This window comes from Callorhinus ursinus, unplaced genomic scaffold, assembly GCF_003265705.2.
Source record: "Callorhinus ursinus isolate GAN/ISIS: 27379988/994484 unplaced genomic scaffold, GSC_fseal_2.0 scaffold10, whole genome shotgun sequence".
Lineage (NCBI taxonomy): Eukaryota > Metazoa > Chordata > Mammalia > Carnivora > Otariidae > Callorhinus > Callorhinus ursinus.
In genome coordinates this window covers 36,208,454-36,234,224 of record NW_027397072.1, presented here as the reverse complement: position 1 = coordinate 36,234,224, position 25,771 = coordinate 36,208,454, and the positions used below count along the sequence as shown (strand labels likewise).

Sequence of the window (25,771 nt, the reverse complement as noted above, 5' to 3'; positions counted from 1 at the left end):
GATGGAAGAAGTGAACTCTGAACTTCTTTTAAAATTTTAATGAATTTAAATTAAATTTAAAAACTGATATTCAACTCAGTTATTGGAGAAATTTTTATGTGTCTTTGGAACAACCTGGCTCTATGAATCTGACTTTTCAATGAACTTTTATGAAATCTAGATACTGATCAAGTATTTCCACTGAAAACTTAGTGTTCACATTGAGATATGCTGTTAATTATAAAATCACCAGATTTCAATCTTAGTATAAAAAAGAAATATCTCAATAATCATTTTATATTGATTACGTGTTGAAATGATCACATCCTGTATATATTGGGCTACAAAATATATTATTAAAATAATTTTCACGTTTTTTTTAATGGGTTACCAGTAAATTGAGTTACATATGCGGCTCGCTGAGAGAAAATACAAAGAGGTGTTGAGCTTACAATGAGGTTGGAAAGGCACACCATCAAAGTTAGCTAATAAGGCAAGACAATATCTAACGCCAAACAATAATCACTGTGGCGGCTGAGAGGAGAGAAAGCCGGGGCCACCCACAAGCCGGCCAGACTTGAGCAGACGAGCCAGGCGAAGCTGTTTTTAGAGTGGACGCGCCGCAGGTCGCGCTGCGCACGCGCCGCCGCGCGCTCCGCCCGGGAACGCTGGGCGCCTTTTGACCCCACCGCCGCGCCGTAGGTCGGCCTGCACGCCGCCGGCTACCATGGCGGACGTGTCCGAGCGGACGCTGCAGCTGTCTGTGCTGGTGGCCTTCGCGTCCGGAGTGCTGGTGGGCTGGCAGGCGAACCGGATGCGGAGGCGCTACCTGGACTGGAGGAAGCGGAGGCTGCAGGACAAGCTGGCGACGACTCAGAAGAAGCTGGACCTGGCCTGAGACCCCGCGCTGTCGGCCCCCGCCGGCCCCCGCCGGCCCCCGCGCGCCCACCTCGCCTCGCCTCGCCCACGCGGGGGCTGCGGCCCGGCGCCGGCGTGAGCCACGCTAGCTTCACACTCTCCGCCTGCCGCGCCTTGCTCTTTTTGGAGTCGGTGAGCAGTACTTACGGGGCGGAGACTAAGGGGAGACGTTGGGGGCGGGTGAATATTTTGGGGCAGGAGCGCCTGTGGATGTTTCATAGGAGGTGACTTTCTCCCAAAGACACCAGGATTCTGAGGAGGTTTTTTCTCCAGTAACTTGCAGTATGGTGTCCTAGTTCAGTTCATTGTGTGCCTTTAGGGGGAATGCCTTACCACGTGCAACATTGTTGCACCTTGACATTAAACTTCAAAAAGGAAAATACTGGAAAGAAGGAAAGGAAGAAAGAAAAGGGACCGTGGAGATATTCCTGCCACCTCCTACCCCCTTATTCTTTTCGATAATATCCGTGGTAGACCATAGTACATCTTTGCATTCATGTTCTTTAATCTCCAAACTGAATTTTTTGGTTGTTGGCAGCCTGGTAAAGTGGAAAGAGCAGTGGCCTGGAAGTTAGGAGCCTTGTATCTAGTGGTAGCTTTATCATCAGAGCTGTGCAAATTGAATTATCTGTAACATCAAATCTTATAGTTCATAGTTTAACTCCACAGAATAATTTGGAAGTTAACGATTATGTATTTCTGATTGTTTTTCTCTTTTCTGTTTCCAACAGTTTGTCGAAGATGGAGATAGAGCCCTGGACAGATCTAATTTCTCCTTGCACTTTATGAGTCAATTTTATTTTTAAAATAAAAAAATTTTAAACATCTTTGAATCTTCTATCAAAAGGAAAGGAGTATCTTGCCTGCCAAGCAGTTTACTTCATCAAAAGATCTGGATTCTCAAAACTGATCTATTAGTGTTTTTGAGCAGTTACCTTCTTTCTTAAGGAATCTATGCCAGTTCCTTGGTACAACTGCGAAGCAGAGTTGGCCTAGTGATCATATGAATCCTTTGGCCAACTGTTACTGGATCTGTTCAAGAAAGCAAGGGGCTGTGTAAAAATAACTGAGTTAAGGGTGATGTATATGCCCCAAGTACAGAGTGATAACATACTCCAATTATTACTGGCAAAAATTTCATTTATATGTCATTATAGAATATATATTAAAGGAAAACCCTAACCCTAACTCTCTTGACTAAAGCGTAGTGATAAATTCCAACTGTTATCTAAAAATCAAGAGTAAGTGACTAAGTCCTTGGTTATTTTTGATTTGCAGGAGGTGTTTTCTATAACACTGTCCTTGCTCATAAGGATTAATTTTGTGTCTCAGCACATTTAACAGCAGCTCCATATTAACATAAAAGTTAGAATAGTTGGGGTGCCTGGGTGGCTCAGTCAGTTAAGTGCCTTGGCTTGGGTTGTGGTTCAGGGTCCTGGGATTAAGCCCTGCATCGGGCTCCGCAGGGAGCCTGCTTCTCCCTCTCCCTGCTGCTCCTCCTGCTTGTGCGTGGGTGTGCGTGCTCGCTCTCTCTCTCTCTCTGTCAAATAGATAAATCTTTGAAAAGTTGTTTCCACACAAAGCCTTTTTTTCCCCATTTTACTGGGGCCATTATGCTTTATTACTTTCAATACTTGTTTTCCTTCTGTGAATGCAAGGACTAAAATGTTGGTTCTTGGGCTGTAGTGTGCTTCTCAACCATATGAGAAGATAAAAGCCATTAAGTGGGAATTCCCTCATTATTCTTCCTCTCAGTAGCTCCATTGAGGGCAAAGGTTTTGAACAGGGCTGCACAATATAATCATCTAGAGAGCTTTAAAAATACTGATCCTGGGGCGCCTGGGTGGCTCAGATGGTTAAGTGTCTGCCTTCGGCTCAGGTCATGATCTCAGGGTCCTGGGATTGAGCCCCACATCGGGCTCCCTGCTTGGTGGGGAGCCTGCTTCTCCCTCTCCCTCTACTGTTACCCCTGCTTGTGCTCTCTCACTCTCTCTGTCAAATAAATAAAATCTTAAAAAAAAAAAAATACTGATCCCTGTGTGCTACTCCCCACAGATTTGGATTTATGTAGTTTGCGGTGTGCCTGGGCATTAGGATTTTTAAAGTTCCGCTGGTGATTGTGATGCCCAGCAGAGGCTGAAAACCGCTGGTTCTGAGGCTTTATCTCATTAGCTTTTCTTTCTCAGAAGAGAAGATGAATTCTGCATCCCACCTCCCCTCCCCTCCCCATGCCAAGGACCTTCCTTGTTCTCTACTACACCATTTTTGTCTAGCATCTGCAGTCTCTCCCTGCTTTCCCTCTATGGACAAACATGCAGATTTTGACTTCAAAAAAATCTTCAGTTGACCCCATCATTTGCTAATTAGAAAAAGTGGTCCACTATCACTTTCTTCCTAAATATTTTGCCCATTAACCTGTTGCACTCTGCCCTCTGCACCCCCTCCCCCGGAGCCTTTGTCATCTAATGGCCATTTCTGAATCCTTAGTTTTCACCTCCAGAGTATTGGATAATGCCAGTATCTCCCTTGAAATTCTTCGCACACTTCCCTGATAATTTAAAACTTTCCCACATTTCCAAACTTTTACTACTGCTTCCTTTTCTAAGTTCTTTCAACTTCAATCCTTGGTCCTCTGTCCTTCCCTTTGGATTACCCAACCAGTGCCCAGGCTTACCTACCATATCCAGGCAGAACCCCTCTAAGATTCCTACCCCACTTTATCCTTTTATTTCCAGCTTCACACTTCAACTGCCTGGTGCTTTCATCGGATAATCTTACTCAAGAACTCAAATGCAATGTGTAGTTGGCGGGAAGTTCTGCGGGTGACCCTTCTATGACAATCTTTGGTGGGTGGTAAGGCTTCATGATTCTAGTCCATCACCCTAGCTCATGAGCTCTTTGAGCCCAGTGCCTTAAACATCTTGTACCACAGGTCCAGCCACTGCTTTCCACCAAGGTGCTCATAAATATCTGACACTTCTGAGGTGAACTGTTTTAAGATCCTGAAATAGCCAACTTTCTCTGTTCTCTTTGTGTAATTTCTTCTTAGTAGGTTCCTAACTACTTGGTTCCACCAGTTCTACATAATGAGTCTCTCAAAAACCATTAAATTCTTTTCCAGTGTCTCCTGTAAGGTAGCAATACAAAGTTGATAATTCATTTTAACACACTGATGGAAGAAAATCATGAGTTTTACAAAATAGCTTGTTCTCAGGAGAAATAGTCACCATGTTTTGCTTGGTTTCAGCTACCTCACTGCAAAACTTTGTTCTAGGTTACTTTTGATGTAGGAAAGGTGTTAGGGTTCGGAGCTGATGGCCAAGAAAGAATTACTGAGACGTCTTCGGTGCAAAAAGTTGGTTTTATTAAAAACGGGGACAGGACCTGTGGGCAGAAAGAGCGGCACTGGGGTCATGAGGAGTTGCGATTATGTACTTTCAAGCTGGGAAGGTGTTAGAGCGTAAGTCTCTAAGGAATTTTGGAAACGGTTTCCAGGACCTTGAGGGAGCTAGCTATTGTTAGGAAAAGGTCATTTATTACTGTTTAGTAAAAACTCAGTAATGAGACCCTTCAGATGTGTATCAGTGGGTCATATGCTTAGGGGATGACTGCCAACACGTATCTTGCAAGGTAGCGATAAAGGAAGTTTCCAAAGGATTTTTATATGTTAAAGTAGACTTACAGGATCCTGGGGGTTGGGCTATGATTGTCTTTTGCCCTTAACAAAGTATTAACATTGAGGCAGCTGAGTTCCTAGGTCACTTTGCCTGTTTCAAAGACTTGACAGTGGGCTGTAAGTAGTAAGGAAATTGAATTTTTCTTTTGCCTTTGTTTCCCACATCACTTTGATTTTCACAATGGCATCAAGGGATAACAAAAAAGAAGCAATGACTACTGTTAAGGTGACTGCTGAGCATTACAAATCAAAAGAAATATAAATTAATGAAAAAGGCTGTTAGTGGAGTAATCTCATCCCTTATAGCACACTGAATACTTAAATAGTATGTCTCAGCCTTAAATATGTATATGAAACACTGGGGTATTATTAAAATATAGGTTCTGATGCTGTAGGTCTGTGGTAGGGCCTGAGAATATGCATTTCTAACAAGCTCCTCAAAGGAATAAATGGTTCATAATGTGTAAAATTAAAGTCATCTTTCCACTTGAGGTGAACAAGAGTAGGAAGCTTTTTTGCATCCTTCCCCATTGCTCATACACACATGTAGGGGTTTTATTTGTTTATTTTTACCAACACAGAATTATACTATATTCACGACCCTGTAACTTTTCCATTTAAAATATTGAAGTCCTTATAAATCAGATACAGAATATTTTTTCCAATTTACTTACAGATATATATTTAAAATAAATAGAAATGATGGATTTTGCTTACCTCTTAGAATATCACTTAGAAGTACTGATTAATCCATTTAAAAATATCTTACAGCAATCCTTTTTCATTTGTTGTTACAGACTTTTTTTTTTTAAATATAGAATGCTTCACAAATTGCATGTCACCCTTGCACAGGGGCCATGCTAATTTTCTCTGTATCAGTCCAATTTTAGTGTATGTGCTGCCCAAGTGAGCCCTGTTACAAACCCCTTTTTATTTTTTATTTTTTTTAAAGATTTTATTTATTTATTCATGAGAGACAGAGAGAGAGAGGCAGAGGGAGAAGCAGGTTCCCGAGAAACAGGAAGCCTGATGTGGGGCTCGATCCCAGGACTCTGGGATCATGACCTGAGCCGAAGGCAGACGCTTAACCATCTGAGCCACCCAGGTGCCCCAAACCCCTTTTAAAAATTGTATTTATCGGGGCACCTGGGTGGCTCAATCATTAAGCATCTACCTTTGGCTCAGGTCATGATCTCAGGGTCCTAGGATCGAGCCCCACATTGGGCTCCCTGCCCAGCGGGAAGCCTGCTTCTCCCTCTCCCACTCCTCCTGCTTGTGTTCCCTCTCTGGCTGTGTCTCTCTCTGTCAAATAAATTAAAAAAAAAAAAATTCTCTAAGAAAAATAAAAAATAAAAATTGTATTTATCTATTAGAGTGAGTGTACGAGCAGGGGGAGAGGCGAAGGGAGTGGGAGAAGACAACTCCCTGCTGGGCATGGAGCCCAACTGTGGGGCATATCTCAGGACCCAGAGATCATGACCTGAGCCAACTAAGCCACCCAGGTGTCCCTGTTACAAACCTTTTTAATGAAAATACTATGTCTGGGGGCGCCTGTGTGGCTCAATCAGTTAAGCGGCTGCCTTCGGCTCAGGTCATGATCCTGGGGTCCTGGGATCGAGCCCCATGTCCGGCTCCCTGCTCAGCAGAGAGCCTGCTTCTCCCTCTCCCGCTGCCTGCCACTCTGCCTACTTGTGCTGTCTGTCAAATAAATAAATAAAATCTTTAAAAAAAAAAAAAAAAAAGGAAAATACTATGGCTATTTGAGTCAATTTTTTAAAAGATTTTATTGAGGGGCACCTGGGTGGCTCAGTCATTGGGCGTCTGCCTTCGGCTCAGGTCACGATCCCAGGGTCCTGGGATGGAGCCCCCCCCCCCCGCCTTCATTGGGCTCCCTGCTCAGCGGGGAGCCTGCTTCTCCCTCTCCCGCTCCCCCTGCTTGTTTCCTCTCTCGTTGTCTCTCACTCTGCCAAATAAATAAAATCTTTAAAAAAAAAAAAAAGATTTCATTTATTTATTTGAGAGAGAGAGCACGAGTGGGGTAAGGGGCAGAAGGAGAAGCAGACTGCCCACTGAGCAGGGAGTCCAATGACACAGAGCTCAAATACGTATATTAAGAGTGTATCACACAATGAAATACCAGAGAGCAACGAGAACTGAACAAACTACAACTACATACCATGATATAGATGCATCTCACAAACATGTTGACTGAAAAAAGCCCAAAAAGATGCCAGGACACACTGCATGATTCTGTTGTACAGTTTTAAGAGGCAAATCAAGTTTTTGTTGTTAGAAGTTGGACAGTGTTTACTTTTGGCATAGGAGGGTGGGTAGGGATTAGAAAAGGAAGACTACTTAGGGTGCTGGTAATGTTCTGTATCCCAATCTGGGTGATGTGACATGAGGGTGTGTTCAGTGTGAAAATTCAATGAGGTGGACACCTGTTTGTCATTCTTCTCTATGTATATTTGAAGAAAAAAGTACACAAATAAGTAACATAGTAGTTGGGCCTGTGGAATCAACCTGTTTGTTGTACTGAAGCGCATTCATTTATATTATGTAGTTCAACATTTGAAAATTGAGCTCGTATCATCATCATTCTTATTGGGTGTCCGTGCAAAGTTTGGAAATTGGACTTAGAGGATTCAGTACCACCTGAGAAAATGTTACTACAATTTCCCTAAGATACAAAATGGAGATCATAATTATTTGCTCAGACACTTGAGCAGACAAAATCACCGTCCTCACAGAACTCAGGATGGACTACGTGACAACATGCAAAACTAAAATGAAATGGAACCAGCAATACCCCAAACGGCAAAGAATTAAAAATTGTCCTTTGATGTGAGAATATGCGACAAAATCATGTATCCCATGCAGGCCACATAGGAAAGCTATCCTTGCAGTTAATTTAAGAGTTTAAGATGCTTAAATTGTACCTTAAGATTACTTTAGCAAAACTGGCATCAGAAAACAAATGCCGTTAACACCGAGAACCCCGACAGTCACGGCGTGGTAATACTGAGGTACCGTGGGACATGTAGTTTCCAGCGCCGTTGGGCATTCTCTCCCACCTCCACCCCAACCCTGGCCAGTAAAATAGGACTACCTGGGCAGCGGGCCTAATCTGAGAGCCCAGCACCTGCGGAGTGGCGCGGAGGTTACCACAGCACACAACGACCTCCACGCTTTTCTTCCATTCGCCCGCGAGGCGGACGCGCAGTGATTACGTCACCTTCCCACGCCGCCGCCGTGGTTTCCCTGGCGACCGGTGCGCGCTCAGCGCCGAGGCGAGGGAGATGCTGGCTAGGCGGCCGCGCAATCCTTTGCAGGCCCTGCAGCGCCGCAGTCAGGAATTGAAGCTACAGGTATCGTCTGGCTGTCCAGCCGGGGGCCTGGGCACCACGAGGTTGCTTGGGCTGTGGCGGCGGGCGAGATCTGGGGTGCCCCCTAATCCTGGCAGCCTACCCCGACCCACTTCCTTCCCGAGTTATAGCGCTCCCTCCCCCACCCCAGCATCCCGGCACTAACCCCGATTCTAACCCCTCCTGCTCCTAAACACAACCCCCGGGAAGCTGAACCTCCCGAAAATCGTGACCCATCGACGAAGCGCCCTCCCCCTTCTCTTAACATCTCAGTCTCCAACCTGACAACACCCTTAACCCACCTCACCTCCAAATTTAATCTTAACAATAACCTTTTCCAACCATCTCCGCGCCCATTGCTTTCCTCCACTCTATTGCCCCCTTATCTTCGAGCCATCTTTCAGTGAAGGCTGTTTTTGCTTCACATGAACTCAAACCAAATATGTGTCAAAGAATAGTTCTAATAGGTAAGAAAAATATTAGGATACGACAGATTAGCAAAGGACATGAACTAAAGAAGTGCAGGGAGCTCATAAACATGAGAAAAGTCAACTTAAAAAATAAGCAACTGCAAAGGAAATAAAATATCACAAACATTTAAAAAATCTCAATGGCCAGTACTGGGGAGGGTGTGATGAAACATGAACTTATATACGCTGCTCCATAGTATAAGGTACAGCATTTCTGGAAAGCAGTTTGACAAGATGTAGTAAATATTTACGCTCCTACGCTGGGTAATTACATTTCCAGGGATTTGCCATACATAATAATAAAAAATTTATTGGGACAGAGATTAATGTATAAAAGTGTTCATCACAATATTACTTATAATAGAAAAGACTGGATATCACTTAAATGATCAGTAATAGGGGAATGGATAAATAGTATGGGATACAATAGTATTATTAAAATTTGTTAAAATATTTTAGTGTGTTAGGGAAAATATTTGTGATAAAATGTCAAGTTAGAAAATATATAAAATTGAACATACAGTATTTCAATAAAATTATTTTATATCTAATATACGTAGAAAAAAGATTGAAGGAAACAACCCAGGATAGTAACTGTGTGCGCTAGAATGCTGATGTTTATTATGTTTCTCTTCATACTTTTTGATATTTTCATAATCTTGAACACCAAATATATATGACTTGAAAAAATAAGTAGTAATTAATGGCTTGTTAATTTTTTTCCAAAATTCTTATTTCGCTTTGCTAATTTTACTTTTTTTTATTTGATCTATTAAATAAAATTGTCTAATCTTTGATAGACAAGAGATTTACTGAGTGCTCATATTTGGTCCTGTTTTGGACTCTCATTTAAAAAGTACAAAGATTTGGGGCTCCTGAATGGCTCAGTGGTCCTGGGATCGAGCCCCGCATCCTGCTCCCTGCTCAGTGGGGAGCCTGCTTCTCCTTCTCCCTCTCCCTCTGTCTCCCGGCTCGTGCTCTCACTATCTCAAATAAATAAAATCTTTAAAAAAAATAAATAAAAATTTTAAAAACAAAAAGTACAAAGATTTGATAGATAAATATTTCTTAAGTGATTTTAGATTTTACAGTGGTGCAATAAAAACAGAATACTCTTCTGGTAGAAATAAAACTTGATGAGGCTTTGACTTAAGTGAGCTTTGGCTAGATGCTTAATATGGTTCTGTATCTGATTTTAAATTTAGTGGGACATTGGGAGAACCAGGAAAGTTTCAGAAGTAAACTACAAAGAAAATTATTACTAAGACAAAGATGAAACAGAGCAATTACGAAGATTAGTCAACCTGCAGAAGACTTGTCCCTGGAGTCTTCTGATAGCCTGAGTGTCTGGGAAGGGTTCCCTGATAGTGGGAGCTAGGTTTTCCCTGTCTCCACAACGGACACCTGAAGCAAAACACAAACAGATTTCCAACTTGGTGTCCGTGGACAAGTAATCAAGAGCCCACCTGGTCATGCCTATTAAGACTGACTCTGTCACCAGCTGTGAATTTGTAACTAACGCTCAGATGCCAAAATAGCAAGTGTAGAGAAGAAACTAGTGAATTTCAATTTCTCATCAATTTCTCTTCTTCCCTCTTCTTTCATCCACTTTATCTTCTCCACATCATCTTCTCCACATCATCTTTAGAATACGTACCCACCCATGTGGGTACGTATTTCTTTTGGGGGGACATTGGGAAGGTTACGTGTAGTGTTTAGAAAATGCGAAGTCAAGGTGTAAGATAGAAGAATGAGAGTAAACAAACTTGTCACGTATTCATACGATACTACCGAGCAGTAAAAAGGAATAAACTAATGATTCTGTATGGCAGTGTCTCAGAAACATGCTGTGTAAAAGGATGACACAAAAGAATACATCCTTTCTGGGAACTTTCTGGGGTAATGGTAATTTTCTGTATGTTGATAGGGGTTAGAGTTACATGGGTGTGTGCATTTGCCAAAACTCAGCAAATGTATATTTAAGATATGTGCGTTCTATTGTATGTAAATTTTTTACTGAACATTGAACTCTCAGCGATACTCGTGGTACATCATTTATGAGGATTGCAGTTTATTTTGAAATACATAAAAAATAAGATGGATTGATGAATAGATAGATCAAAAAGGTATAGTAAAATGTTAATGGTAGAATCTAGGTAGTGGGTATATGGGGGTTCACTGTGAAATTCTTTAAACTTCATTGTATGTTTAAAAGTGTTCATTGTGAAATATTGGGAAAAGAGAATTAAAATTTTATTTCCTAAGGTTATATGGTATTTAACAATATATTCTAACAGTCTCTGTTTATTATAGGTTGATAGCTTGCTTTCTGAGAGTCGATTGAAAGGAGCTCTAGATGCCAATAAAAGGAGAGATATTTACCAAAGGTAAAACCTACTAAATTATATAAACTTTCCAGAAACCATACTTCCATTTCAGTGGGCAGTATTTATAGCATAGAAATTGTTTGAGGTGTTATTTCTTTCCTTTTTTTATGGCACAATTTCTAAAAAGACAAAATAATAATGGGAAATAATACTGAGGTAACAGTGAATGAAATTTTCCAAAATGTATTTAAAAATACTTCTTGCAATTATCTTTATCTCCCAGGTCTAAATAGTGATGGAATGGTAAGATTAAATAGAGAATTACAAATGTTATAAAGCAGCAACTTACATTTATTCTGTACTCTGTACATTTATTCTGTACTCTATTATGTCCCAAGCAGTGTGGTCCACACTCTAAAACCTCTTGATTAATTTTCACAATAACAATAATGAGATACTTATTAATATCCTTGAGAAAAACGTTCCCACAGTGGTTTGTTAATATGTCTACCATGATTTTGCTATAAGACATTACAGTGGGCAGGCAATAAAAATGTTTGAAGACTGGGCGCCTGGGTGGCTCAGTTGGTTAAGCAACTGCCTTCGGCTCAGGTCATGATCCTGGAGTCCCGGGATCGAGTCCCACATCAGGCTTCCTGCTCAGCAGGGAGTCTGCTTCTCCCTCTGACCCTCTTCCCTCTCATGCTTTCTGTCTCTCATTCTGTCTCTGAAATAAATAAATAAAATCTTTTAAAAAAAATGTTTGAAGACTGCTGAGAAATGCAGAATTCAGTCAAGCAAAAGAAAATTTCACTGCAGTCTCACTGGAGTTGGGAGGCTTTGGTCCATTTGAATCAAATGGAAGGATTACATCATGGTATAACTAAGGATCTAGGAAAAACTAAGCTAAACCTGAAGATTACGGACTTGTGACAGCAACTGTAAAAACTGCTCAGTGTCAACATAGTGGCTGAGGCAGAGTTGGCCTACTGTAGCCTCAGATCCTGGGACCTGGTCAGAAAACTCTCAGCCCCTACATCTGAATAATAATTGGCCGATTATACAGTAAAAATAATTTCTACTTAAACCTTTGAAGATACTGTCAGGTTTCTTTGCATTCAGTGATGATCATTCCTTTGTAATTGACTTGTTCGGGGCTTTTCTCTTCAGCCTTGGTGTTTTGAAATTGCATCATGATGTATTTAGGTGTCATTTTTATCCTGCTAAACAGTCAGTCTTTTCAACTTGAAAACTCTTGTCTCTCATAAGTTCTGGGAGATTTCCTTTTCCTAGATCTTTTTTTTTTTTTTTTTTTTACTTCTGTTTGTCCCTTTCTTCCTGAAACACCTTTGAGTCAGGTATTGAACCTCCTGGACTATTCTTGGTCTTTTATCTCCCCATTAAAAGTTTTTATTTCTTTGTCTTTTTATTTACACCTGGGAAAGAGAATTCTTTCTTTGATTCCTCTGGACTCCAGTTATATATTTATTTAATTTTGGTTAGGTGTAAATTTTATCTTCCATGTTGCTGGTTTTCTTTATTATATCTGGTGGTCCTTGGGTTATCCATTTTTATTTAAGAATGAGGGACTAGTTTGATTATTCCAGATAGCAGTCCAGGATTCTTCTACTGTTGTATATATAGGTCTCTTTCCTGCAGTATTATGCCCTAAATGAGAGTGAAGTTCTTTGTACGTGGGCAGGGATTTTCAAGGGTCAGGGAACTAGCTGTTAGGCTGAGGAATGCCCAATGCCAGAATAGGATGTGCTTTAACCCTGGTGTATAGAAAACTTGTTTGGCAACTGTAATTCTCCCTAGGTCATTCATTAACTTTATTTTTTAGAGATGAATCCTCTGGTAAGGAGGGAGAGCAGAGGGGGGTGAGGTAAGAGAAAGGGGAAGCTAGCTGGCTCAGATTTTCTGTGAACAGACTTTTTAAAAAGCCAGACTTCTTATCAAAGGGCCTTAAATAAATCTGAACTTAATCAGTATCTTTACTCTCTTCCTAAATAATATAAAGCCCATAGATTGCTTTAAGATTGATTGCCTTTATAGGTTAGATGTTATGGATATCATTTAATTAATATAATATAACATAATATAACATAACATAATATATAAAACAAATCCCAGCCATTGTGGTTAACTTCATCTGTAGAACTTCATAATATATTCCCTTAGACACACATTAATTACCCCTCCCTCCCCAGTCCTTCCTACCTGCTGACCCAAATCGTGGTCTCTGCCTGGCAGATCTTGTTCCTCTTAGGGGCTTCTTCCTCTCTTTATAGAAGAACAGGCTTCCATCTTTTTTCCATGCAGCAGAAATTTGTTGAAATATCTTGTTGACAGGTGGTCCCTCTTTCATTGTCTTACATTCAGGGTTTAATATCTCTTAAAATGTTTTATTAATCATTTTTGATGGGGTTTTAGGAGGTGGTGAAGATGAACGTGTGCTTGTGTTTTTATCCTGATGCAGAAATCTTAAAATATCTGAATAGTATGAAGAGTTTAATAATTTTATAGATATGAAGGGGATCATTATAATAAATAATTTGTTTCATGGTTTTCTACTCTGGCTCTTAAGTGAAATTTTTGAGTCTAGTTTCGGTTAGGATTCTTCAGGGCACCTGTTAAAACTAGTGGCTCTACAGTCAGTCTCATTCCACAAAAAGTCTGGAAGTAGGTTCTCCCAGGGTGGATAAGTGGCTTGTGATGTCCTCAAGACCAGCCCTTGCTGTCACTGTGCTCTGTCATCGTCATCTAGTTGTGATGGCTCCTCTCAGCTTTACAGAGTCCTCAGGTGTCTGTATCTAAAAGCAGAAAGGGTGAAGAATTCTTTACATGCCGCACCAGGGAGGATAAAATGGGAGGCAGTACCCAACATATTTCTTTCATGTTTTGTCGGCCAGCACTGGGCCACACACCGACCCTACCCACAGTGGATTCTGAGTACTGTCAGTGTCAGCGTCAATGGGGGGCTAACCCTGTCAGCATAGAAGCAGGTGGTGGAAGGGCTTTTGGATAAGTAACTAGCAGGGTCAGCCACAGTTTGCTATTTTCCCTTCTTTTCTGCCTCTTTCACAAATGATTTTTGTCCCCCTTTTTGCTACTTACTTCATCTCATTAGTTTCTTTAAGAAAAAAATTACTCAAACAGCATAAAAAATATTGACTCTTGCAGGTCAATATTACAGTATTACAATAAAAGAATTACACAAACAGCATAAAAATACTGACTCTCACAGGTTCTTTTTTTTTTTTTTTTAAAGATTTTATTTATTTATTTGACAGAGAGAGACACAGCGAGAGCAGGAACACAAGCAGGGGGAGTGGGGGAGGGAGAAGCAGGCTTCCCGTCGAGCAGGGAGCCCGATGCGGGGCTCAATCCCAGGACCCTGGGATCATGACCTGAGCCGAAGGCAGACGCTTAACGACTGAGCCACCCAGGCGCCCCATCACAGGTTCTTTTTTTTAGAAAACATTTGAATTTTGATAACTGTCATTATTAGATGTAGCCCATTTTCAGTCATTTTTATACTTCTTACAGGGGTCTAAGACTTAAGCTACATTATATGAACTGTTGTTGGAATAATTAAAACACTGTATCCATCTAGATAGGCCAAGCTCAAAAGGGGAATATGCTGCGGTGGGAAGAGGCCAGCTGTAGAATCCTAAACTCTTTCTTCACGTGTTTCTCCACCACTGACCAACTGTGACCCCTTCTTAGAACCTCACCTTCCTTCTGCCAGAGTGAGAGTTGGTGTGAGGCTCAAATGAGGTGGCACTCGCGAAGTGCCTAGCATTATGCGTGATGCACGGTATACTTTGTCATTATCGTCCTTAAGGGCGTCTTCTGGGCTAGGTCGTGGGTTTATGGAATTTTAGGGCTGGAGAAGCATTTTGAAGTCCAGTGCTTTCCTTATTTTAGAGATAGGAAACTGAAACTCAGAGTCACTTAAGCTTTCTGAAGCTTTCTGGTACACACATACCTGTGTACCTTAAAGCCTGTGAGGATCACCCAAGCTGGTGGGTGGAAAAGCAGTTACAGGTGAACTTTTTAACATCATTCATACAATAGCTAATTGCCTTGCCAGCTTAAAGACTTATGTATGATTTTTTAAAAACAACTTTCCAGCCTGACAACAGAAAAATTAATATTTTTTTCTTTCTTTTGAAAATTTAGATGTATCCAATTAAAACAGGCAATAGATGAAAATAAAAATGCTCTTCAAAAATTAAACAAAGTAAGTATTATGGTTAATGATATTACAGAAAATCTGTTTTTATACAGATGTTTTCATTAAGTAGGAATTCATTAGAGTGGGTAAGTTTCTGGGTTTGATCACAGTCTAACTGTGATCAGTGCGGACTTGCCCGACTGGCTTACTGAGTGTGTGCTTTGGAGCAGAAAAGCCAGGCCTCTAAATGCTGAGAAAAGTTCAGCTTCGGTGAACTTACCCAGCATTGAGGACCCAGAAGATCCAGGAAGTTATTTTTAATTTTATATTGTGTAAGTTTTCTGTTTTACAGTTAAGAGTTGTTTTGATTTTCATTACACTGTGGGGAGAGTACATAATCGGGCCCTGAGTAAGTGGTGAAGAAGCTTCTTGTATCACATGGCAGCTCTAATGTCAGTGACTCTGCAGAAATAGGAGGAACTAGAATTTACTCTCGGAAGTTCCTTCAGGATTTTCCCTGTTAGTATGAGCCTGAGCTTCAGCTAAGTGTCCAGGGCCAGAGACTCACAGAGCATTTAAAGTGGAAGGTATCTAAAAGTCATCTTCCTACCCACATTCTGAGCATCTCTTCTGAATTTCAATGACACAAAACTCTTGAATTTAGGAGGCAGGCTGACCCTAAATTTGAAATCTAATTATCCTGTTTCACAGGTGAGGAAGCTGAGTCTCCCAAAGGTGAAGCAGCTTTCTCAGTGTCTCCCTGCCAAAAAGTGGCAGCACCTGAGATTGGCACCTGTCTTTTTGACTCCAAAGCCTATCTTCTGTCTGGAACCTATCTCTTACGGACTATAGAGGGTCTGGAAGAGCTAACAAGAAAACAAACAAAAAACCAAGTAGTATAATTTTATTTATCTCTTCATTTGGGTTACATTTCAATATAATAATCTACATTTCTCTTAATCTTATTTCTCTAAGGTAGCCTAGTCTCATGTTGACGTTTATGTTGTCTTCTAGAACTTACTGGAGTATTTTTTTCCTTCTAAAATAAATATAATAGGAAACTGAAGTAAATTTTTCAGTGAAATATACTTATATTCTCTCATAGGCTGATGAACCTGCTCCTGTCGGGAACTATAATCAGAAAAAAGAGGAGGAGCGCAGTCTTTTGGATAAGCTTACCCGCCAACTGCAGGAACTTGCCGTATCCATAAGTAGAGAAAATATAACTGAGTATGCTTCTTTCCTTACTTTCTTTCTGTCAGATATTATGTCACCAACAATTTTAATGTTTGATTCAGAATAAAGACATATTAAGAGTATAGATATAAATGAATGGTGATAACAAGTGTAATCAGTTGACATTTATTTATTGTGCATAGTAGAAAGTCTTAGATCCTATGAAAGATGTGAAGAAGTGAAAGTCATAATCTCTGCCCTTAGGTAATTTATAATCTAGTTGGGGAAACAAAAAAGCAATCTGAATAGCTAAATAAACAAGTGTTAGAAAATAAGGATGCTGCTTCTAATGTCAGTGTTGTTATATAAAAAGAAATTATTTGGATTGCCTATTTGCTTCCTTCTTTCATAAATATTCTTTAAAAATTAGAGGCAGAAGTATGCATTGTTTGTCTGCTGTCGTGGATGTTAATAACAGCCTTTGCAAAGCGGAAAGAAAACTTGGTCTAAACAAACCCAATTTGTGGAAAGCAAAAGAAAAAAATTAACTATTTAGACTCTTCAAGTGCTGTTCACATACTTTTACACTATCCTGGGAAAAATGCTAAAGGATGTAGATGCAAGGATTCTAGAATTTCCACTGATTTCGAGTACTGAGAATGACAATGTAGCTGGTTTGGGACTTAACCTTCCTACCATAAACAGCTATAAAATCTGGACAAAGTATACAAAACAGCTGGTCGAAGTCACTGAACATCAGCCAAGCAGGGCTGATGGCCTTAATACAGGATAACAAAGGAACTTGAGTTCTACATTCACCCAGATCCTCTCCGTGGGGAAAATTTATGGGCTGTGGTACAGGAAGGTGGATCCTAAACAGGGAGCCGCCGTATCACTGAGCCCAGGAGGCAGAGATCAAATTTTGGAGTTCCCAAGGCCTTTGGGGCTTCTGGGAGAGAGAAAGGAGTTGCAAGAGACAACTACAGAAATCTGAATAGACTCCTGGGCTACACAGCGTGATTCCAGAAGCACTGGCAGAAAGTACCTTCTAGGAGACTGAGAGCTTAAAAGATTCTAGAAGTCATACAATCCTGGAGAAATATTGGCGTTTGTACCCAGTTAGAATAAAGAGACTTTGGCAAATGCTTCAGGCATTTAGTGGAGATCACAGAAGGCCTTAGTCATGCTGTCATTGTCATTGCTGTTATTAGGAGTACTGAAAATACCCTAGTACTAAGAACTGTGATCTTGAAATAAAGACAAGACTGAAGTAGATCTTGTCCAAGCCTAAAACCAGACCTTAACAGGAACATGATAATTTAACTGTGTAACAGAGTAAAATTCAACACTATAGAGGAAGATGACATAATCCAAAGTCTCTAAATGTCTCATCCGTAATATTCACTAATAAGAGAATTACTGGAAGTACAAAAGAGCAACGGTAAATAAATAATCAGCAACTAAATAATAAGATAGTAAAAGCAGACTTAGATCTGAACTAGATAATACAATTAGCTGACAAAGACTTCTAAATAATGATTAATATGTTAAAAGAAGAAAAGATGGATGAAATGGAAAAAAGTGGAGTATTTTAAGAACATTCAAATGTAGAAAATGAACGTTCTTCAACTGTAAAATATCTGATGAAACAATGACTGAGAAGTTTCTCAGTTTGATTCAATATATAGATTCAAAGAGGTGGAAAATGTCATATAATAAGGAGAAAAAATAACCAGTAGAAGCTCAGATGACCCAAATGTGAAAATTAGCAAACAAGAACTATAAAACAACTGTTTTCAACTTGTTAAAGAATTTGTCGGTAAAGATGGGTAGCTTGGATGGATAAGGAGGAATCAAGCAGAGAAATGGCAGCTAACAAAATTTATAGCTTTAAGTGTATACCTTAGAAAGGAAGAAAAGTTGAGCATCAGTTATTGAAGTTTCCAACTTAAGAAGACAAGAACAAGAGATTAAACCCAAGGCAAGTAGAAAGGAGGAAATAATAGAAATAAGAGCAGAAAACAATAAATAATAAAAAGACATAGTAGATAATATCAATAAAGCCAAAAGTTAGTACTTTGGAAGAATTAATTAATGGATAAATTCCTAGCAAGACTGATCAAGAAAAGAGAAAGAGAAAAGAAAACAACAAGAAAACAAGGATGAAAACTAATCACTACAGATCCTATAGAAATTAAAAGGTTGCTGTGAAGATATTATGAACAACTTTATGCCAAGACATTTGAAAATCCAGAAAAAATAATTTCCTTGAAAAATAAAAGGTACTTGACACAAGGTGAAGAGAAAATCTTAATAGTCCTGCTAAAATATCTACGAAAGAAGTTGAATGTGTGATTAAAAACCTTCCCACAGAATAAATTCTCAGGTGGCTTCACTGATGAATTGCTGCAAACATTTAAAAAAGAAATAATACCAGTATTACAAAATCTTTATAGAGAATAGAAGAACATTTCCCAAATCATTTTATGAGCTTTAGATAACAAAACCTGACAAGAATATTATAAGAAAAATAGCAAGGCCCTCATGAACACATGAACAAACCCAATATAAAATATTAGCAAACAATCCAGTATCATTTCAAAATGACAATACAGCATGAGTAAGTGGAATTTATTCCAGGACACAAGGTTAGTTTAACATTCAAAAATCAATAATTAAAGTTCACTCTCTTAACACAATGAAGAAGGACCATGAATAATCATGTCAAGTTCCCATTATCCTTGGCAACATTTTAGAATAATTGACTCATAAAAGATGTACAAAAGATCTCCTAAAAAGGGAAAAGGGCACTTTGAAAATCAATATGACATATTTTATGGGTTTTTATTTTTATGGTGTAAAAATTTTGTTAAGTTACTGTTTATGTGGGGCGCCTGGGTGGCTCAGTCGTTAGGCATCTGCCTTCGGCTCAGGTCATGATCTCAGAGTCCTGGGATCGAGCCCCATGTCGGGCTCCCTGCTCAGCGGGAAGCCTGCTTCTCCCTCTCCCACTTCCCCTGCTTGTGTTCCTTCTCTCACTGTGTCTTTCTCTGTCAAATAAAGAAATAAAAATCTTAAAAAAAAAAAAAGTTACTGTTTATGTTTAGGTCACTGTGGTATGAGGGTATCCCACAAATATTTTAAACCAAGTGAACCCAGTACTCTGTACTCCTTATTCTGGAGAGTATCTCATAATTGGCTGGTTTCATATTTAGCAATGTTCATTTGCATCAGTCTAAATATGTTGTTATCTCCATTTTTAAGATAAGCTTCTCTAATGTAAGCTTTAGGAGAGCGAAGATCTCTGTTTTGTTCATTGTCGTATCCCAAGCACATAGTGTCTGTCACACAGTAGGTGCCCAGGAAACATTTGATGACTTTGCTGAAGTGTTGAATGACAAATAAAGCTCAGAGAGATTTAGTGACTCATCCAAACTAGTATTATTTTAATTCTTCTCTCTTCCCTCACCTCCCATTGTACCTCGTTAATACCTTTACAAACGTCTTTCTCTTCATCCTAATGCTGTTTTTTTTTTTATTTAGTTCATACTGTTGTCTTGTTTCACTTTAACAGCCACCTTTGCCTTTAGCCCTTTTTCCAGTCTGTTCCCCACATTGTAGCCTAGTCATCTTTTCAAAGTACAGATGAGATCATGACCTTCTCTTACTTCATTCTTAGAGACTGTGTTAGAAGGAAAGCTCACATGGGTTGCATTCTGCTCACCTCTTTTCAACCTCATCTCTTTCTTACTCATTTCTTCAAGCCTTGTCCTACCATTCATGAGCTACTTGAGGTTCCCTCAACTTGAGCCTCCTCACTCCCTCTCCTTCCTTTCTACTTCCTTTTTAACTCATTTATTCCAAGTCATCCCTCCAGACCTAATTCTAAGCCTTTTCTGATCCCCACCCATACAGTGTAGGTTAAGTGTCCCTCTATGTGTTTCCTTAGTATCCTGTGTATACCTCTAATGTACCTATCAAACTATATTGTAATTACCCATTTTCTAGATTGTCTCACTGTAAGCTCCTCGAGGACAGGGAATTGTTTACGTGATTTACCAGGTTCTGTATCCACTGTGTTTGACATGGACCTGACATACATCATTATCATCATCATAGCGGACTTCTATTAAAAACTTGTGGCAGGAAGGCACTGTTCTAAACCCTCTGCGGATTTGTAACTCATGTAATCTTCATGACAGTCCTGTGAGGCAGGTTCTATTATAACCTTCACTTTACCAGTGAAAAATGGAAAGCTTAAAAGAAACCTACGCAAGGTCACTCAACAAGGAGAGAACAGAGCCAGAATGTAAACTCAGAGCCCATGCTGTAACCACTGTATTACAGCGCTCAAGCAGCATTTGCTGAAGGGATAGATGAATCCAAGACTTGAACACACGTCCCATGACCTCAAGTCCCATGCGTGCTCGGCCGTGTCCCATACATGACTCAGATGTATTAACTCCTTCACCACTCAGTCCCTCAAGTCACATATTGTTCCCTAGATGGTAGAAACCATGAGTTGTGCTTTCTCCTTATTTCCTTTATTTGCCCAGTTCCAAATATGGGTAGGATCTTCTGTATGTAGAAGCTGTCCTCATTACTTGATCTGTTCTTATACGTTATTTCAAGTGATCCTTATCATAGAACTATTTTTCACAGAATTGGGGCACCTACTGAAAGAGAAGAACATGACGATTCTGCTGATGACGATGAAGAAGATGAAGAAGAAGATGATGAAGAAGAGAGTGAAGAAAGTGGTGGAGAGGAAGAAGAAACAGAAGAGGAAGAGAAACAGGAAAATGAATCCCACCACCAGGCAACAAGTACAGAATACATTGCCATTGGAGATTTTACTGCTCAGCAAGCTGGGGATCTTACATTTAAGGTAGAAACAAGACTAGAACTTAACCTAAGGATAAGTTTGCATACCTGACAGAATAAGAAAACTCTAGCTATATGCCTAGATTACATGTTCCTGGTATTGTTTTTAAAGACTCAATCTCTTTTAATAAAATAAGTAAAAATTATGATTTATAGACAGTGATCGTGTGAAATTATGTTATCAAAGTTATATGGTAAGAGAATGGTGAAATTAAATGCTATTTTATTTTTGAAAATAGTTTCAGTGTTGATAATTTCTAATTTAGGGGTCAATTTTAATTTAAAATGTTTTACTTTGTTTCGATTTAAGAAAGGGGAAATTCTCCTTGTAATTGAAAAAAAACCTGATGGCTGGTGGATAGCTAAGAATGCCAAAGGAAACAAAGGTCTCATTCCCAGAACCTACGTGGAGGTTAGTCTTTATTGTTTATTCTTTCCCTTTTTCTCCTTTGAAAACTTTTTTTCCATTTAAAAAAATTTTTTTCAAAACTTGTCTTCATTTTTAATAAAACGTTTAGCTGTATTCTTTGATCAATTGACTGGTGAGTGACTTGAGATACAGAATTTACTTTAATTTTAGAGGGACGGGGCATGGGGAAAATCTTGTGTGTTAACAGTCCTGGGGATCTGTGAAGAGCTGTTATGCAGGTGAGGCCTAGAATGTTATGACACAAAGTGCTTTGTGGATTAATGCTGATCATAAAAATTAATAGTTTATTGTAGGTTGTCAAACGAAACCACAGTTAACTTCCACTAATGTAAGATCCCTTACTTGGATGTACACATACTGTACATGCATGTTTGCAGCCTTTTTTTTAATATTTCATTATATAGCATGGTCATTTTCTTTGCCAATATATATGGATATCTGTCTAGATCAGCGCTGTCCAATAGAAAAATAATGCAAACTATAAATGCATTTTTAAATTTTCTCATAACCACACTGAGATGTCTTTTTTTCTGACAGCACTTCTAACACTTAATTGTGTGATTTTTTTCTAACACCAAATACATGTTGTTTTCCACACCAGTTTTCTGAAACCAATAAGGTGTCCAACAATTCAATTCAATTCTGACACTAACTCCTGGAGTTAGTGCAGACCTGTCAAGTTAAGGGCTCACCCCACGAGCTGCCCTAATTCAGTTGCCAGTCCCAAGTTCCACAGGCCACCTGTACTTCTGTGTGACCAGCTATAAATTCAGTTCCCACATGCCTCCTCAGGTTTGATCATTTGATCGAGGGACTCCCAGAACTCAGGTGACCTTACTTGTGTTTACCAGTTTAGTATAAAGGCTACAGCTCAGGAACAGCCAAATGGAAGGCATGGATAGGGCAAGGTATTGGGAAATGGAAAGAGTGGGACCTGGATCTTCCATGCTCTCTCTGGGGCCACCCTCCCACCCAGCACAGCATTCTACGTGGTCACCAACCTACAAGGCTCCCAAAACCCTGTCTTTTAGAGGTTTTTATGGAGGTATTGTTACATAGGCATAATTGAATAAGTGATTGGCCATTGGTGACTGAATTCAGTTTCCTGCTCCTTTATCCTCGCTGAAGGTGAGGAGGGTGGTAGTGGTGGTGCCCTGAAAGTTCTAACCCTCTAATCACATGGCTGGTTCCTCTGGCAGCCTGCTCCCCCCGCCCCATCACCTCATTAGCATAAACTCAAGTCTGGTTGAAAGGGGCTTGTTATGAATAACATAAGACACTCCTATCACTTAGGAAGTTCCAAGAGTTTTAGGAACTCTTGGCAAGAATTCCTAAGAGTGGGAATAAAGACTAAATATATATATATTTTTATTATACAACATGCATTTGAAAAAAGGAAAAAAAACAGGTGACATTTTTAATAATATATATTATCTAATATATCAAAATATTATCATTTCAGCCTATAATCAATATTAAAAAATATTTTCTTTTTTTTCATACCAAGTCTTCAAATTCCAGTGTATATTTTACACCAAAATAGCACATCTCAGTTTGAGGTAGTCATACTTCAAGTGTCCGTAGCCACACGTGGCAAGTGGTTGCTGTCTTGCACAGTTCAGGTTTGAATCATCTTTTTCATTGGTAGCATAGTATTCCAATTTCATGTAGATGGACATGTTGTTTCCAACCTATAAGAACTACAAATTATGTTGCACGGAGCTACAGTTAGCTTCCACTGTGAGATACAAAAGATCCCCCCCAAATATTGGCTTAAATAAGGTAGAAGCATATTTGTCTCATGCATGGAAGAAGTGTGGAGGTAGGCAATGAAAGGAATGTGAAGGCCCCATCTAATATTTTACTCTGTACTTACGTGAGAGGCAAGTCTTCCAAGGGTTATCTAAAGAGATAGGTAAATTGGCTGCTAGATATTTTAATGATTCCAAGAAGCAAAAGAAGAAAGGGGAATAAGAAGCCAAAAGGCATGACCTGCTATCTTTTTAAGTTGGTTTCCTGGAATTTACAAAAAACCTTCCAATGATATCTCCTTGATCAGAATTGAGTCTGTTGTTAACACCTAGCTGCAAAGAAAATTTGGAAAATGTAGACTTTTAGCTGGCTCATTGCTAAAATCAGGGATTCTGTTAGAAAAGAAGAGGTGGAGGGGCGCCTGGGTGGCTCAGTTGTTAAGTGTCTGCCTTCGGCTCAGGTCATGATCCCAGCGATCCTGGGATCGAGCCCCGCATCAGGCTCCCTGCTCAGCGGGAAGCCTGCTTCTCCAGAACTCCCCCACTCCCCCTACTTGTGTTCCCTCTCTTGCTGTGTCTCTCTCTGTCAAATAAATAAGTAAAATTAAAAAGAAAAGAGGTGAAGTTTAGGTGGCAGACAACCAACAACCTGTGTTGTAATCAGTCTGCACAGACATCTTTGTAGATTTGTCTGATTTATTCCCCTCAGATAAATTCCTAGGTGCTCAGTGCTGGCTCAAAAGGTTTACACCTTTATATTTTGATTTAGTTTGCCATTTTGCCTTTCAGAAAAGTCATGCTTATTTGTTCTCTCATCCCCAGCATCTGAGAGTACTTTTTCCCCATACATGTGCCACGGATGGCTGCCATCCATCCTTTTGCCAGTGTAGTAGGCAAAAAGAGGCCCATTATTGTTTCTATTTGCATTCATTGTACTGCTAATAAGGTTGAGCATCATTTCATATACTTTATAATCATTTCTATGTCTTCTTTGTAAATTGCCTTTTTAGTTCTTTTGACTATTTTTCTAAGGGATTTTTTTTTTAAATTGTATTGATTTATAAGAGTATTGTAATATTTTCAGGATAACGGTACTAACCCTTGGAAATCTGTGACAGATATTTTCTTTTTTTTTTTTAAAGATTTTTTTAAATTTATTTATTCATGAGAGACAGAGGAGAGAGAGAGAGGGAGAGAGAGAGAGAAGCAGAGGGAGAAGCAGGCTCCCAAGGAGCAGGGAGCCCGATGCGGGACTCGATCCCAGGACCCTGGGATCGTGACCTGAGCTGAAGGCAGACGCTTAACCATCTGAGCCACTCAGGCGCGCTGTGACAGATATTTTCTTTGTTGACTTTGAACCGTGTTTATTTTTTATGTTGCTAAGTCTGTCAGTGTTTACATGATTTTTGGTTTTGGTATTAAAATTGGAAAGGACTTCCCCATCTCAACATTTTTTCTTCTAACATTTTTCTTCTAACACTTTTCTAAACACTTTAACACTTCTAACTTCTTTTATTTCTACTTTCTTTTTTTATTTATTGAAATAAATTCTGCTTGGAATTTATCTTGATTAAACTTGCTCTCTACCTCTATCCTTGTAAATTTCTCAAATAGTGAAGTTATCAACAATATGTTGAAATCTTTTTCCCACTGATTTCTGATATACCCATCATGTACCTTCCCACCTATAGTTGAGCCTTTCTGAAAGTATTTTTATTGGTTGATTTTTGCATTAGGTAAAAAGCACTTCATATTTCAATAATTTTTCAGCCCTATGATAAAGAAAGCCAAGACTCAAGTGAAGGCAGCGAAGAAGATGTAGAGGTGGGGGACCAAACAGCAGAAGGGGAAGAAGTTAAACAAAGGTAAAAGGTGTGAGAGGATATCAGAGTGAGTTTAAGAAGCTTTTTGTTTATTTTTACTGTTGTAAATAATTCAAGAATTTTTGAAATGGAAACAACTTGCAGTTTGAGTTACTATTTGCTTAAAGATCAGTACTACTTTAATTTTGTGATTATTTTTAGTACATGATACTCTCCTTTCTTGGTTTCATTTAGAGACTCTTAAGTTTTTGGAACTTATTGACAATTAAATACTTTGTTCTTTGATTGATGACGCTCCCTAATTGAGTCAATAAGCATGAGCTGTCTGAACTGTCTGTGCACTCACCTTGCTATTTTGTGCCCCCCAGAACTGATTCTCACTGGAGTGCTGTCCGAAAAGCTGTCTCAGAGGTTGGTATCACCTGTTCTGTTAATGATGTCATGTTTTGTTACCTAACAGTTCTGATAGAGTGCAGATTCAAAACAGGATGGAGACTTCGGAAGATAGCATCAGATCTTAAACAGGGTACAGGGCATGGAATGGACAGAGTATAAAACATACAGTTCTGGCTTAATAAGCCTGTGCTCCAAGTAATATTTCTCCTTAGGCCTTTTCTGTAAGAGTAGATTTGAGGACTTGCAACTGTCTCTTACTGATTCTGCCTGAATTTTCTACCATTTGGGTAAAGGCTGATGTTAAATTCAGTTAATATGAAAAATTCCGAAAAGCTCAAAAAAGTAAGAAATTATCCATATTCCTATCATTTAAAAGAGTTACATAACAAAATGAAA

General features: G+C 39.4%; 2 protein-coding genes and 1 non-coding gene across 5 annotated transcripts in view; 2 read left to right on the top strand and 1 right to left on the bottom strand.

Annotated features, from left to right (window-relative positions):
* The first annotated feature begins 666 nt into the window (after positions 1–666).
* Positions 667–1,723, top strand: MTLN (mitoregulin). Its single transcript, XM_025868640.2, has 2 exons — positions 667–1,029; positions 1,629–1,723. The coding sequence occupies exon 1, from the start codon at positions 707–709 to the stop codon at positions 875–877; it is 171 nt and encodes a 56-aa protein (XP_025724425.2). The 5' UTR covers positions 667–706; the 3' UTR covers positions 878–1,029; positions 1,629–1,723.
* Positions 1,724–5,381: 3,658 nt separating this feature from the next.
* Positions 5,382–5,487, bottom strand: LOC112821371 (U6 spliceosomal RNA). Its single transcript, XR_003207425.1, has one exon. It is a non-coding gene; the product is annotated as a U6 spliceosomal RNA (small nuclear RNA).
* A 2,347-nt stretch (positions 5,488–7,834) lies between these two features.
* NPHP1 (nephrocystin 1) overlaps positions 7,835–25,771 on the top strand; it is a 54,176-nt gene continuing 36,239 nt past the window's right edge. For all 3 annotated transcript variants that reach the window (XM_073897381.1, XM_025868172.2, XM_025868171.2), the window contains exons 1-8: positions 7,835–7,941; positions 10,722–10,795; positions 14,921–14,981; positions 16,021–16,145; positions 20,754–20,979; positions 21,286–21,387; positions 24,927–25,021; positions 25,348–25,390. In XM_073897381.1, coding sequence (XP_073753482.1) covers positions 7,873–7,941; positions 10,722–10,795; positions 14,921–14,981; positions 16,021–16,145; positions 20,754–20,979; positions 21,286–21,387; positions 24,927–25,021; positions 25,348–25,390 — 795 coding nt within the window. In that variant the 5' untranslated portion in view covers positions 7,835–7,872. The remainder of the gene's footprint in view (positions 7,942–10,721; positions 10,796–14,920; positions 14,982–16,020; positions 16,146–20,753; positions 20,980–21,285; positions 21,388–24,926; positions 25,022–25,347; positions 25,391–25,771) is intronic.

Coding starts and splice junctions, on each gene's coding strand:
- MTLN (XM_025868640.2), top strand. CDS start 707: ATGGCGGACGTGTCCGAGCGGACGCTGCAGCTGTCTGTGCTGGTGGCC.